General features: G+C 44.4%; 1 protein-coding gene across 4 annotated transcripts in view; it reads right to left on the minus strand.

The window, feature by feature from the left end:
• Positions 1 to 14,147, minus strand: part of PANK1 (pantothenate kinase 1) — a 45,692-nt gene that overhangs the window by 8,485 nt on the left and 23,060 nt on the right. For all 4 annotated transcript variants that reach the window (XM_044297370.1, XM_044297373.1, XM_044297371.1 and 1 more), the window contains 3 exons: positions 10,467 to 10,819; positions 2,641 to 2,894; positions 1,563 to 1,739 (listed from right to left, as the gene is read on the minus strand). In XM_044297370.1, the coding sequence (XP_044153305.1) occupies positions 1,563 to 1,739; positions 2,641 to 2,894; positions 10,467 to 10,819 (784 nt within the window). The remainder of the gene's footprint in view (positions 1 to 1,562; positions 1,740 to 2,640; positions 2,895 to 10,466; positions 10,820 to 14,147) is intronic.

Genomic DNA, 14,147 nt, shown 5'->3' on the forward strand with positions numbered 1-14,147 from the left:
AAAGGAGAGGACAGAAGGTTAAATACAACGGTCAGACATGATTTATTTCAGTGTGCCCAGTGACTTATAGTTTGCCCTCATCTGTCCGAAACACGTTTAGCGTTTTTTCAATGTTTCGACCCATACAGCCCCTTTTCATGGCTAAATAACTAGGAGGTGCCACCACCATTCAGGAGCCTGAAAACATTGGATGGCAACCTGCATACAAGATGAAGTGGTGGTCATAAGCGGGTGTTTCTTTTAGAAAGGGAAGTTATTAACAAAATAGGACGTGGCAAGGAATTACAGTAAAATTCCATAAACTTAGGAGTAATGGATCGTGAAGACAGATTATCACGTGTTGGATGCCATGGTCAAATATATATATATATATTATTTTATTTTATTTTTATGAACTGTTCCAAGATTTAAACTTATCCTCTATCCTCAGTGCCTGATCGGTGGGGGTCCGACCACTCACAGGAACGATGCACTGTGTACCACTGTACCAAAGAAATGGCCACTACATTCATCTCTATGGAACCGCCAGAGAGAAGCCAATTACAGCGCTCGGCTATCCCCGGCAGTCCCATAGAGATGAATGGAGCAGCAGCACGCATGCTCAACAGCCGATCCATTCATATGGGGAGGCACAGGACCACCATGCAGGTGTTTATTAGTGGTCGCAGCAGTCCGACCCCACATTGATGAGATTGTAATCGCCTTATCCTGCGGATATGGGATAAGTTTAAGCCTTGGCAATTCCTTTTCTTGCACTGCTGGTCGCAACAGGTGGGGAAACCCCCGCAATCAGTGGTTTTAGCCCGGGGGATGCTTTTAGTAAGGTGCTAGGAGGATACGATTTATTTCCACACATCACATATTAGGGCCCATTAACACGACCATATGGCCGTTGTGCCCATGTTGTGGACTGCAAACAGTGGATCCGCAATACACGGCCATGTGAACTCCGTGCTGCGGATGCAGACCCATATGGCAAAAGATAGGACATTTCCTATCTTTTGCGGAGCAGAGGCACGGATCAGAAGCCCATGAAACACTCAGAAGCCCTTCCATGGACTTTCAGGTCGGTGCCTCCGCACTGCAAAAGAAAGGACATCTTTTTCCATATTTTGTGGATCACAGATACATTCAAGGCAATGCATTTGCGGTCCGCAGCTCGGGCACATCGACCATATGGTTGTGTGTATGAGCCCTGGATGATGCTATGTGCATGTACTAAAGCAGTGGTGGCAAACCTATGGCACGGGTGCCAGAGGCAGTACTCCGAGCCCTCTCTGTGGGCACCCGCACCCTGGAAAAAGTCTTTAGTGTACCAATATGCCCTAGACTATTCCTGCCATTCATCAGCGCAGGGCGCACTATGAACAGCACAGGCAGTGCTCTGAATGCAGGCAGGATATTATAGCTAAATGGTAAAGTACATGGAAGATCTACTATATTGGTATTCAAGTTAAATTGCCATCTTGGCACTTTGCGATAAATAAGTGGGTTTTGGGTTGCACGCGGTCTCGGTTCACCATAACTGTACTAAAGTAGAAAAGTGTAGAACTGCAGATTACCTGGAGGCAACAGCAGAGCCCTGAAGGCTGAACCGCTCATAGTCCCCGCCATAGATGTCTTTCACCAGTTTATCGACATTAGTGCTGTCTCCTTTCGCTGCCATTTCCAAAGCTTCCTCAAACGTTTCACAACCCGTCAGCAAGCAGCACAGGCCAAGGAATGTTCCTCCTCCTAGACTGAAGGCATGACACAATAATGTAGGACTAGTCACAAAAATGACTTGTATACATGCTTAGATTTTTGCTGCCGCTTTTGTAGTATGTTAGTGGTCCGAGTCTGCGCTTCACCAAAACTGCCAGAACAGTGACTGACACAACACAGACCTCAACGGAGTAGGTGTGTTAACCTCCCCAAGTAATCTCTACGAAATCCCAGTAATGCATTTTCTTTTCCAATCCAATGTGCAGAAAATGGCGTAGTAGTAGTAGTAGTAGAACATATCCATCCATGCTATGATTATTATACTAATGAAAACCATCACCTACAATAGTTTCAGTGGGCAATATAGATATATCTCCCAAAACCCCCGTTAGTATGAATGCTCTTGAAATACTGATCAAAACGCTCCAGAATTCTAATTCAATTTGCACAAAAAGCTGCATGCCTCGAGACCTCCTCCAACAAAAAGGGGGTGTTCTTAGCCGGAAAGGGGCTGTGGCCCACCAGAATGGGAGCATGGCCTAAGATGAGACCACGTGCACGAAAATGATGCACACAATTCTTGCGCAAAGTGAACCAACTAAAAGGTGGCATAAACCGGTCATAAATTAGGAGCATCTTCAGACTGTCCATGCTGAGCTACCATACAGTCTAGAAATGAGAGATTAGAAGATTTGCCCCACTCTGCCATCATAATGGCAAAAAAACTAAAAAAAAAAACTAACATTTATAAACTGTTAACTAGACTATTATCTTGGACGATAGTAAAGGCGAAATTGAGGTTGGAGGAGGCCCTGTTCTCATGAGATTCGCCTGACAAAATGTTCCTTGTGCCTACAGGATAACCACAATCTAGCCCCAGAACTATTACTTCCATAAATGTGAATGAATGATCTCTGAAATAAAACAGATCGTTACCTGGTCCCAGTTACTCTTTTATAGTTGTCTTTAGAATACACTGCAAGAATGCTGACTCCTGATCCTATGTTAACCAGCAACATAGGATATGGATTATCAAGGCAATATGGCTTCTTGTGACATTGCTCTGGGTCCGTCGGGTTGTCAAAGTAGTAGCATTCTGGACGGCCATTAAAGCCAACAGAATCGACATAAAGCAGGCCTCGGATTAGACAATCCAGTTCATCAAGTTTATGGAGCTGGAGGTCAGCTATCTAGAGGGAGAAAAAAACAGTAGGTTAATGAATAAGCAGGTATAAGTAGAGCAGAGGATACCGTCACCAAATACAAGGGCAAAGAGCTATCAGACGGCACTTTGCTCTCTTCTACATATTAGAAATTGCATAAGAAAACAAGTACAGAAGGTTATTAATTCCCACATGACCTTTGGGTCACTAGAACAAATGCTACCAAAGGTTGATCCAAGTGAGTGTTTTCCAGGTGAACTAGAAGAAGGTGGTTACTGGAGTGATGGGGCCTGCTATACTTGTTACGTGAAGCCCAGCCATAGAACAGATTCCCTAATAGGGTTCTATCGTTCTAATCAACGATTCTGATTTATGGAAGATTACTATGTAACAAAAAGCAACTCTAGCCCAAGGTCCTTAAGATCTGCTTGCAGAAACTAATTGGTCGCCATCACTTATTGTTGGAGAACATCTTTTAGGAGAGCGCTCGAGTATAGCCCACAGGTATTCTCCAAGAAACTTCAGTGTGACGTCACACTCTAGGTATGGAAGCCACCTAATCAAAGTACTCCAATATTTGTGCTGCTATGTTAGATGGAAACCAGAGATCTATTCATGAGCGGCTCAGCTGCTAGAGACCAACATTTCTTTTTTAGGGAGTTTAAGGTCTTGCAATAGATGTATGCAAGAGTATCCCACCCAGACGCTGTAGCAGGGCTCCTTGCACAAAGCAAAACATGTGAACTGTGCCATAGACGTGGCAGATATTTCCATTTATTTTGAGACATTCATAGCCCTGTCGCCCCCTGCCTCGTCTTCCTGCTCTGATGGCTATGCGATGAGGCCAGCTCCAAATCATTGCTTTGTTCCACTTGGTAATAATACACTTAGACGGCGAGGCCGGTTCTAGCATCTCGTCATGCTCGTTTGGTTGCTATGCAACAAGCGGCAGTGAGATTGCCAGCTCTTCAGCCGGAGGATTCTTCTATTCAGTGCACACAGGACGCAGGCTCAGGATTACGCTTATGTGTTCTGCTTCCTAATAAACAGAAACAATGAGAAGGAGTCACGTTCCTACAGCTGCTGCCTGCAAATGGTGCAACCAGTTCTCCAAATTTTCAATTAAAAGGGATGCCCGAGAAAAAACCTCAGACAAGCCCACAAATGGTGTTGAATACAAAATAATGCTGTACTAACCGTTTTCTACGGCGCCATTTATGTGCCGCTGGTCCACCGGCCGTTGCAGTGGTAAAGTACAGGTATACGGCACATGACTGCTGCAGCCAATCACTGTCCTCGGCGGTCTACCACTGGGACAGTGATTGGCTGCAGCAGTCGCATGCTGTACACCTGCACATCACTGTGCATGTCACCTGCTGAACGGAACAGGCTTATATTCCATCTTGTGGGCATTGCTACCCACAGAGTACCCACACTGTGGCTTTTCTGCAGAGTTTACAGAAGCAGTAAGGTGGATGAAATTATTTAATAAAATTCTACATTTTCCCAAAAAAAAAAAAAAAAGCGGCACAAGGTGCAGGGCCAAATTAAGATAAGCAACATGTCAATTTATGCACTGGAATGGAATGGTGAAATATATGGCATATCTGCAGCATTTGGTGCAGATTTCCACGAAATGCGGCCATACCCCATGTGTGTCGGGCACCGCTGCCAGAATGTTGTGGCTTCCTTCATAAATGGAAGCCACCAAACAGATGTGAAAAGAGACCCAAACTGGCTGTACAGTTTATATAACTCCTGTTCAGCCGCCAGTTATACCTCCCCTCCCCTCCCCCAGTACACATGCACTGTTGGCAGAACTAATGCCTTACAGGGGTTATCCCATGATTAATGTAAAAAAATTAAATCCAATATCATATAGTACATGACTGTCTCTTTCCTTAGAACCTGCCCTGTACCTCACATGGATAGAGATCTCCACATTCATTGCTCTAATTCCTCTGCTAGATTCATTTCAACCTGGCAGCTCATGGGGTGTGTCCTTTCTACGGCAGCTGGTAGGGGACAATCCCATTTTTGGATTGGTGAGGGCCTCTGCACAGGGATTGAAGAGTACCGGTACCCTTATTAGCACCAAGACCCTTTGGCTTTCATCTTGAAAATCTCCAAACTTATGCCATATTGCACTGTAATAGGTAAATAGGTATGTAATATATATATATATATATATATATATATATATATATATATATATATATGTATTTAATAGGTATCCGTCCATTATTTAAAAGGGTTTTCTCAGAGTTTTTTTTAACCAATGACCCATCCTCTGATCAGAAGGGTCTGACAACCGGGACCCCCACCGATAACCTGAATGAGAAGACACCGGTGGTCCTGAGAGCGCTGGGCCTTCTCCGTGCTCACCAAGCACAGCGTCATACATTGTGTAGCGGTTCTGCTTGGCATCGCAGCTCAGCCCCATTCCCTTCTGCTCCTAGGCCACGTCACCGATGACACGTCACTGGCCTAGAAAAAGATGAGAGAAGGCTGCTGCACTACTGAGCGCGCTTGTGCCCTCTCAAACAGCTGATCGGCAGGGGTCCCTGGTGTCGGACCCCCACCGATCAGATACTGATGACCTATCCTCATAAAATCCCTTTAACGATTGTAGGGATTAGTGACGGCCATCTTTACTGTCTGCTAGTTTTGCCGTAAATTACAAGTTATTCTAAGTTGGGGATACGCGGCTTCGAAATTCCTCCGACACTATTTGTCGCAACAGAATCAGCAAGCTGAAACATATTGCAGATACTAATGAAAACCAGGTACTTGAACCGATTAGTGGAGGGGTATCACGCAGTTTATTTCTCGTGAACGGCTGACATGTGACTGTGGAGGCAAACACTGAAGTCTACGTTTGGTGTCGTTACATAAATGCGTGCCCTGTCATAACTCCGCGTGTTTGTCTGTTCACCGGCAATGAGAAATGCTAATAATCTTGAGATGCCTTCACTTAATTTGCCCTTTGATTTCTGTCTCTTGCTGCCTGTGATCTAAAGTCCAAGACTGTACAAGGAGAGAACGTACACTGAGGCGTGCCCTTAATCTCGGATAAGAGGCCCGATTATTACAAGAAAGGTAAAAGGGACACTTCCGCCAGAAAGGTGCATTTTTTGACTCAGCATTTATAGAAAACAGTTTGAGAATTTGCGTGCGTTTTTATTTTTTTAGGCTACTTTCACATCTGCGTTTTCAATTCCGGTTTTGAGATCCGGCAGAGGAATTAACCGGTTCAGATTTGTCTCTATTCATTGTCAACGGTAACAAAATTGATCAGGATGCATAAGTATGCATCTGTTCGATTTTGGTTCTGGACACAAAACCGCTGCAAGCTTCCGGTTTGCGAAACAGACGAAACTGGATTCAGCATGAAAATCAATGTAAGTCAATGGTGCCAGATCCATTTTATTTGTTAGCGGGGGGGGGGGGGGGAAAAAAAAAAAAATTATCTGGCCCACATTGACTTAGGCCTCTTTCACACGACAGTATGTCCATTTCAGTGTTTTGCGGTCCGTTTTTCACGGATCCGTTGTTCCGTTTTTTGCTTCCGTTGTGGTTCCGTTTCCGTTCCGTTGTTCCGTTCCGTTTTTCCGTATGGCAAATACAGTATACAGTAATTTCATATAAAAAATTGGGCTGGGCATAACTTTTTCAATAGATGGTTCCGCAAAAAACGGAACGGATACGGAAGACATACGGATGCATTTCCGTATGCATTCCGTTTTTTTGCGGACCCATAGACTTTAATGGAGCCACGGAACGTGATTTGCGGCCAAATATAGGACATGTTCTATCTTTAAACGGAACGGAAAAACGGAAATACGGAAACGGAATGCACACGGAGTACATTCCGTTTTTTTTGCGGAACCATTGAAATGAATGGTTCCGTATACGGACCGTATACGGACCGCAAAAAACGGCCCGCAAAACGGAAAAAAAAAACGGTCGTGTGAAAGAGGCCTTACAATGATTTTCATACTGGTTTGTTCAGTTCTGATTTGGTACAACAGGATCCAGACGAAAGGGATGTATTAAATGACACTGATCCGTTTAATTCTGTTTTTGAGATCCTCTGCCGGATCTTAAAAACGAAATTAACAATGCAGATGTGAACGTGGCCTTATTTGGGCAGTACTATCCCACGGAAGATCAATTACAAAGTATGGTTCTTCTGTAGCAGTCAGCACAGAGAGAGAAAAGTCCTATATGGACAGGGAATTCATTGTCAATTTACTGGTGCTGTCAGGGGAAGCTGTATTGAAGGGTAATCCTCACGATAATAGTAGGTGTAAAAGTAGGATAACAGTAGGACAGCTCTATTGTTCTTTTGTTTTCCTCAAATAAGGATGTCCACAGAAGAAAACTGCATTAATTAGTGTAATAAGTGATCCTGTAATTGAGTCACTACAGCAGGAATGGTCAACCTGTGGCTCACCAGCTGTTAGAAAACTACAATTCCCACCATGCCCTGCTGTAGGCTGGGCATGCTGGGAGTTGTAGTTTTGCAACAGCTGGAGAGCCACAGGTTAGCCATCCCTGCACTACAGGGAGGGTAGGCTCTCTCTCTCTGGTCACAGTGAATGGTCTGACTAAGAAGGTCAAGAGATAAAAAGCCAGGAAGTAGAATACATGGGATGACTTCAAAAACCTATATCCAGAAAACCACGCAGCCATTTTTTTATATTTTTTTTTTAGAGTCACTTTACTTTCACACAATTTTACTTAATTTAATAGAGAATGGTGTAAGTAGCGCTTCATTTAAAAAATATGCCTGCATCCACCTGAGAAAAAGCAGTAAAGTCATGGCCACTGGGGGTCTCACTTCCACCTAAGTTGCAGTCCACTGCCTGCTGTCCCGCAACATCCGTCCCTGGTAACAGGACTCAGAAGACCGCTGAGAGGAAGTGGGGGCATGGCAGAGCTAGCTGAGATGTGAGCCTGATAGAAGAACTGCTTCTACACTGCTTCTGAACATCACAGGAGCCTCCTGCCTTTTTGTAAGTGTGATTTATCCCTCCTCATCAGTTCTGTAAGCTCCAGAGCTGAAAACAAGCATGGTGGGAAGTCAGGGAAGTGAGGTCACTGCAGTACAGTGCTGGCAGAAGGGAATCGCCCCCTGCTTCAGAGTGAAATGCATCTAGCTGTGCAGCTGAAACAGGGAATAATATGTCTGATAAAAAAACATTAGCGAAGCCCAAAATACGTAACTGTCCCTTCACAGTTATGATTGTACAAAAAAAAAAAAGGACAGCCATTATGCAAACTTTTTGAAAATGCAGGTACGCTTTTAAAGAAACACATGGCATATTCACATACATATAGGATGTATATATGTGATTAAAATCGATGGAAGTGTACATTCAATGTATCAGGCAGATTTAGCAAACACTACAAGACTGCATTGGAAGTGGCAAAATATCTGTGCACTAGAGATCACTATGCCATTTAGTCATATGATTATATTATTATGCTATTATCATTATATTATTATCATTATTATAATGTTTAAAGAAGTATCTAACCTTAACGGGAAATGAGTCATTCACAATAAGTGCAAACATTGAGCTAGCTAGTTAGCCGTGTTTTGGCTGGGTACTAGAGGTGACCTTGCTTGATCCCTGCAATTTATTGAAGTAGTAGACTGGTGCAGGGGCAGACACAGGGGTAAGGGATGCTGGGCCGGACAAGTTCAATAGATTGCCATGCTGGCTCCAATTTAAAAAGGGGACAACTCATTAAAGAGGACCTTTCACCAGAATAAAACTTCTAAAGTAACTATACAGGCATGTAGAGCGGCGCCCAGGGACCCCCCTGCACTTACTGTTATACCTGGGCGCCGCTCCGTTCTCCCGTTATTGCCTCCGGTATCTTCAGAGTTAGGCTCCACCCAGGAGAACCTGCCGTCGGCTCATTCTCCCATGCTGTAGCGCTGGCCAATCACAGCGCTCAGCTCATAGCCTGAGAGAGAAAAAAGCCTCTCAGGCTGAGAGCTGAGCGCTGCGATTGGCCAGCGCTGCAGCATGGGAGAAGGAGGTGCCAGCAGGTTCCCCTGGGTGGAGCCTAACTCTGAAGATACCGGAGGCAATAACGGGAGAACGGAGCGGCGCCCAGGTATAACAGTAAGTGCAGGGGGGTCCCTGGGCGCCGCTCTACATGCCTGTATGGTTACTTTAGAAGTTTTATTCTGGTGAAAGGTCCTCTTTAAACAACTGGAGCAACACTTATTTTTTTAAAGGATTTTTTCCAAGATTTTTTTTTTTTCGGTGGGGGTTCAACAGTCGGGACCCCTGCCAATTAGCTGTTCTGAAAAGGATTCTCGTAGCTTACATACATTGTAAAGGGACTGTGCTTGGTATCGCACTCAGCCCTTTTCATTCGAATGGGGCTGAACTGCGCCTAAGCCACATGATTGATGAACTTGCTCACAAGGGCGCTACTGCCTTCTCAAACAGCTGATTGGTGGGGTCCCTGGTGTAGGCCCCCACCGATCACATGCTGATTACCTATCCTGAGGATGGTTCATCTATAAAAAAAAATCTCGGAAAACCCCTTTAAAGATGAGCGACTAAAGCACACATTTATCATTATGCATATGCACCTTTTTTATGGTACATTTTACTCTGGGCACGGTTTGCTACCTCTGCAGGATTCAGACACATTTGTAAATTGTGACTTCTTAAACTGTCACAAAGTTTTCACACAATCTTACTGCAGTAGGTGGGGGTGGCAAAAAATAAAAAAAATCTCTAGACAACTTAGAGGTTTTTCAAGCTCCCGATATTGTTGACCTATCCTCAAGATAGGCCATTAATATAAGGCCCGTGAGGGTCCAACGCCCCGCACCCAGGGCTGCAGGGAACAGCTGATCAGTGCCAGGTGTCGGACCCCCACCGATCTGATATTGATAATTGAGGATAGGTCATAAATATCAAGGAACTGGAAAAACCCCTTTAAAGATGCAACATATTTATCAACATCATCAAACACCTCGATAAACAGGTCGTAGATAACAGCTGCATTTCCTCCAGCAAAAGTGACAAATAAAACCGCATGTAACAACTTTTCCTGTTGGTATGCGGTTATACTGGTAGTCGGGTCAAGCTCGGAAGACACTGAACTAGAAATCCAAGAAAGATGGTTGAAAGTAGTCTGGTTTCCATATCTTACAACGAAAAATAAAATGGTGACCCCAGCAGACTGAAGCCCTATTGGAGCTTCTGTCCTGCTCATAACCTTCCTGGTAATAAGTGATATATTGCAATTAAGGAGCAAAAAGATCTCAATATTTTTCAAGACTGGGACCATGGGAGGCAACAAGTGCTCCTCACATGCAAGGAAAACAGGCCTCCTATGGTAGACATTTTGCATTGTTTTAACCTCTGAATCTTTGCTCTGTATCCAATGTTGTGTTATTATTGACCTTAACAGATTATTATTCTAGGAAGTTTGATGCAACCACATTGACCTTTTACCGCACAACATGTGCTTTCAAAATTAATGTTTATTTGGTTTTATTAAGGTTGGACTTTGAGACTCTCTCCAGACCACTTGTGAAACTGTGCCCCTTCCCCTACATACCGTCCTGAAGTCCTCTTCAAACTTGTAGGCCCCACCGCCGGTGGCACAAAGTGTGGTATGCAGGCTGGAGAAGTTTTTCTCGCTCCCCATCTGGATAAACCTGTGCATAGCACAGGTGGGGAAGCGGATGAAGTGCAAATTGCCCTTGCGGCCGCACATGGTCAAGTTTTTCAGTTCCAGGTGGACATCCCGGACACCAGTTTTACCGTACGCTGTATTTGAAGTCAAGTATTTTCTTATGCTTTTCAGGTTTTCAACCTCCTCTTGTTCTTCTTCTGCCGTGATATCTTTAGGCTCAAAGTAAACTAGCTTCACCAGAGTTCCCCCAATGTCCATTCCAAACCATGGGAAGGCTGAAAGAAAAGTGAAAAAAAAAAAATATATATATAAAAATATAAAATTAGACATAATGGAGGCATAAAGTGGCTAAGTTACCCATAACAACCAATCAGATTCCACCTTTCATTTTCCAAAGGAGCCGTGAAAAATGAAAGGTGGAATCTGATTGGTTGCTATGGGCAACTAAGGCAGTTTTATTGTGGTCACAGTTCTGTAATGAAACTAAATGTCAGAACAATACATTATAAAAATAGGATGTATGATATATCGTAAGCACTGGACGGCTAATGTAAAAGTACACATACTCACAAATAGTCATCAACAGATGTCATTCATTGATTTGTCCTCTTTTGTACTTAGAGGGGTGAAAACCCTCAAAATGCATAAAAAAAAATAGTCACTTTAGCATTTCCCTCGCCACTTCCATTCCAATGCTTCCTCATTCTCCGCCAATTTCTACTTCCTGGTGCCTTCTGTCACATGGGAAATGGCCGCTTATTTCATACAGCTATTGAAGAGGAAGTGGTGAACGGGTCCACAAAGGATGGGACTGGAGCAATGGAGGATAATTTAATAGAATTCTGAGACTTTCTAAAAAATTTACTCAGCAATTTCTTATAACTTCCACTTGGGTTACCCAGCTTTCTCACTCCTAACAAATAGACCATCTACTTACGCAGTAATACGGCATCCATTACCGTTTTTCTACATAACTAAACAGGTTGGTCATCCAAGACCCTAAAAAATATATGTAGGAGCCACAACGTTTCCTTCTGCAGTAGTCACACCCTTAAAGGCATATTCCCATGTCGGACACTGGGGGCATATTGTAGTGATATGCCCTCAATGTTGGAGATGGGAATTCCCCATACACATTAATGTAGTCAGATAAGAAAATCATTATGAAACTGGAAAACCTCTTTAATCTTCGTACAGTGTCAGGTTATACCATTACCTAATACACCCATGTTTTTGCTTTGTTTTTCATTTTGTCTCATTCAATAGAAACCTATTATACGATGAATAATCTTTATTTACTTTAGCTAGAATAGTCCTTTAAAGAATAGACACCTCCTCACTGCATAGTGAATGGTACATTTACTATATAAAATACATAATGCGATATTGCTTAGAACAGAAAGTAAGCAAACAAGTCTGTAGTACAATATACTCAGCCACAGAGGCATTCACGGACGGGAGAGGATTTTATTCTCCCATTGGCCTCTATACAGGACTGGCAACATGAAAGGCGAGGATAAGATCCCTATTATGGTCCTACATTAGCCAACCAGGGCGACGAGATGTCGGACGTGCCCACCCTGCTTCTGAATGCCCTGCTAAACTTGGCAGCAAACACAAAACAACCAAGTGTTTTGATGTGGCTCTAAATATAGCGGTGACGGTATAATCACCACATGTAACCGCTAACTGTTCTCTCTAAGCCTGGGGTGAAATCATGGCCAAATCATCAGCACAATGCCGAGCTTATACTGAGCTTTAGTTGGATGTTCTCACACATAATATTCCTTTAAAAGGGGTTTTCTGGAATTTTTGAACTATCCTCCGGAGAGAATAGCCAGTACCCGACTGTGGGGGTCCCCCCGACGATCAGATGTTTGAGAAGGCAGTAGCGCCGCAGCCTTGTCTCTGCTCACCAAGCACAGCCCCGTACATTGTACAGCGGCTGTGCTTGGTATTGCAGTTCAGCCCCATTCACTTCAATAGGGCTTAGCTGTGCCTAGGCCATGTGACCGATGAACGTGACGTCACATGGCCTATGCCAAGCGAGCACCGATGCCTTTTCCAACAGCTGATCAGCGGAGGTCCCGGGTGTCGGACCCCCACTGATCAGATATTGATGACCTATTCAGAGGATAGGTGATCAGTTCAAAAATCTCTGAAAACCCTTTTAATTAGACCCTACAGTCAGAAAACAAACATCGTTCTGCAACTACTGACTCTTTAAGGCTAGGTCTACACGACGACATTTGTCGCGCGACAATTTTTATAATGGCAGTCTATGGTGTCGCACTGCAACATGCGACATGCTGCGACTGCGACAGTCGCAGAAAATCCATTCAAGATGGATTTTTCTGCGACTGTCGCGTCGCAGTCGCAACATGTCGCATGTTGCAGTGCGACACCATAGACTGCCATTATAAAAATTGTCGCGCGACATTAGTGCAACAAAATGTCGCGCGACAACTGTTGCGCCCTATCTGTCGCGCGACAAATGTCGTAGTGTAGACCTAGCCTAAAGGTCTAAGAATAGGGTCATAAATATCAGATCGGCGGAGATAAAACTCCCGGCATCCCCGCCGATTCGCTCTTCATATCAGTTCTGCAGCAGCTTCGGAAACAGGACCCAGAACTACACAGCTCCGTCCTGTGTGTAGCGGCCACACCTGGTTACTGCGGCGCAACTCTCATTCACTCACACATGGGGTGTAACACATGTTGATTTGACACGGATAGGACACAGATTTTGCCACAAAACTATAGAAAAATCCTAATTCACCTGTGGAACTGCTAACTGGTGTGGCCGTACCCTACGCTGGGTTCACACCTGAGCGTACTCTATATGCGATATTTTATCGGGCGTTTACATACGCGGCTCCGGAACAAGCAAACGCCCATTGTCGCGCGTTTCCGGAAGTCTATGTGCGGGAACGCGCGACAAAAAAGGGGCGTAGGGCGTTTTACAGCGCATTCGTACGCGCTGTAAAAGGTTCAGGTGTGAACCCAGCCTTAGGGATTTTCCGCAGTGAAATTGCGCTTGGAAAATCTGCAGTGCTTAAAGTAGCAGTGGAGCGGATGAGGTTTTCACCAATCCCATCCACGCGTTGCGTAGAGCATCCACCCCGGAATCTTCATGCAACCTGACATGTGGTGCAGAGATTTTGAACCCGCAGCACATACAATTCATGTTGCGGATACGCCGCAGTTTTCACCCTTTGCCATGCAGAGGGTGAAATCTACGGCAAACCCACGGCATGGCCGTGTTATTTTCCGCCATAAAAAAATCTGCTTTTCTTGATACGGATGTTGCTGCTACAGACCTGTGGCAAATCCTGAAGCATCAGGTGACTGTTGTTCTGCACACCTAATTTCCTTACAGTTCCTCATCAATCACGTGGCCACGCAAGCAGGTGGCGACTGAAAGGGAGAAATGTGATCCAGGCTCTAGCTGATAGCTATCTGGGGGAAAGGTCTAAAGCGTGCAGCACAACTACTAGAGGCACCAGAGGAGAGCAACAGAAATTAAACTTTCACGAGATCTCCCGCACAATACGCATGCATGAGTCCCAATGACGTATTTCCCGCTACTGGGTGGGTTTGGCA

The sequence above is a fragment of the Bufo gargarizans genome, chromosome 6, assembly GCF_014858855.1.
Source record: "Bufo gargarizans isolate SCDJY-AF-19 chromosome 6, ASM1485885v1, whole genome shotgun sequence".
Taxonomy (NCBI): domain Eukaryota; kingdom Metazoa; phylum Chordata; class Amphibia; order Anura; family Bufonidae; genus Bufo; species Bufo gargarizans.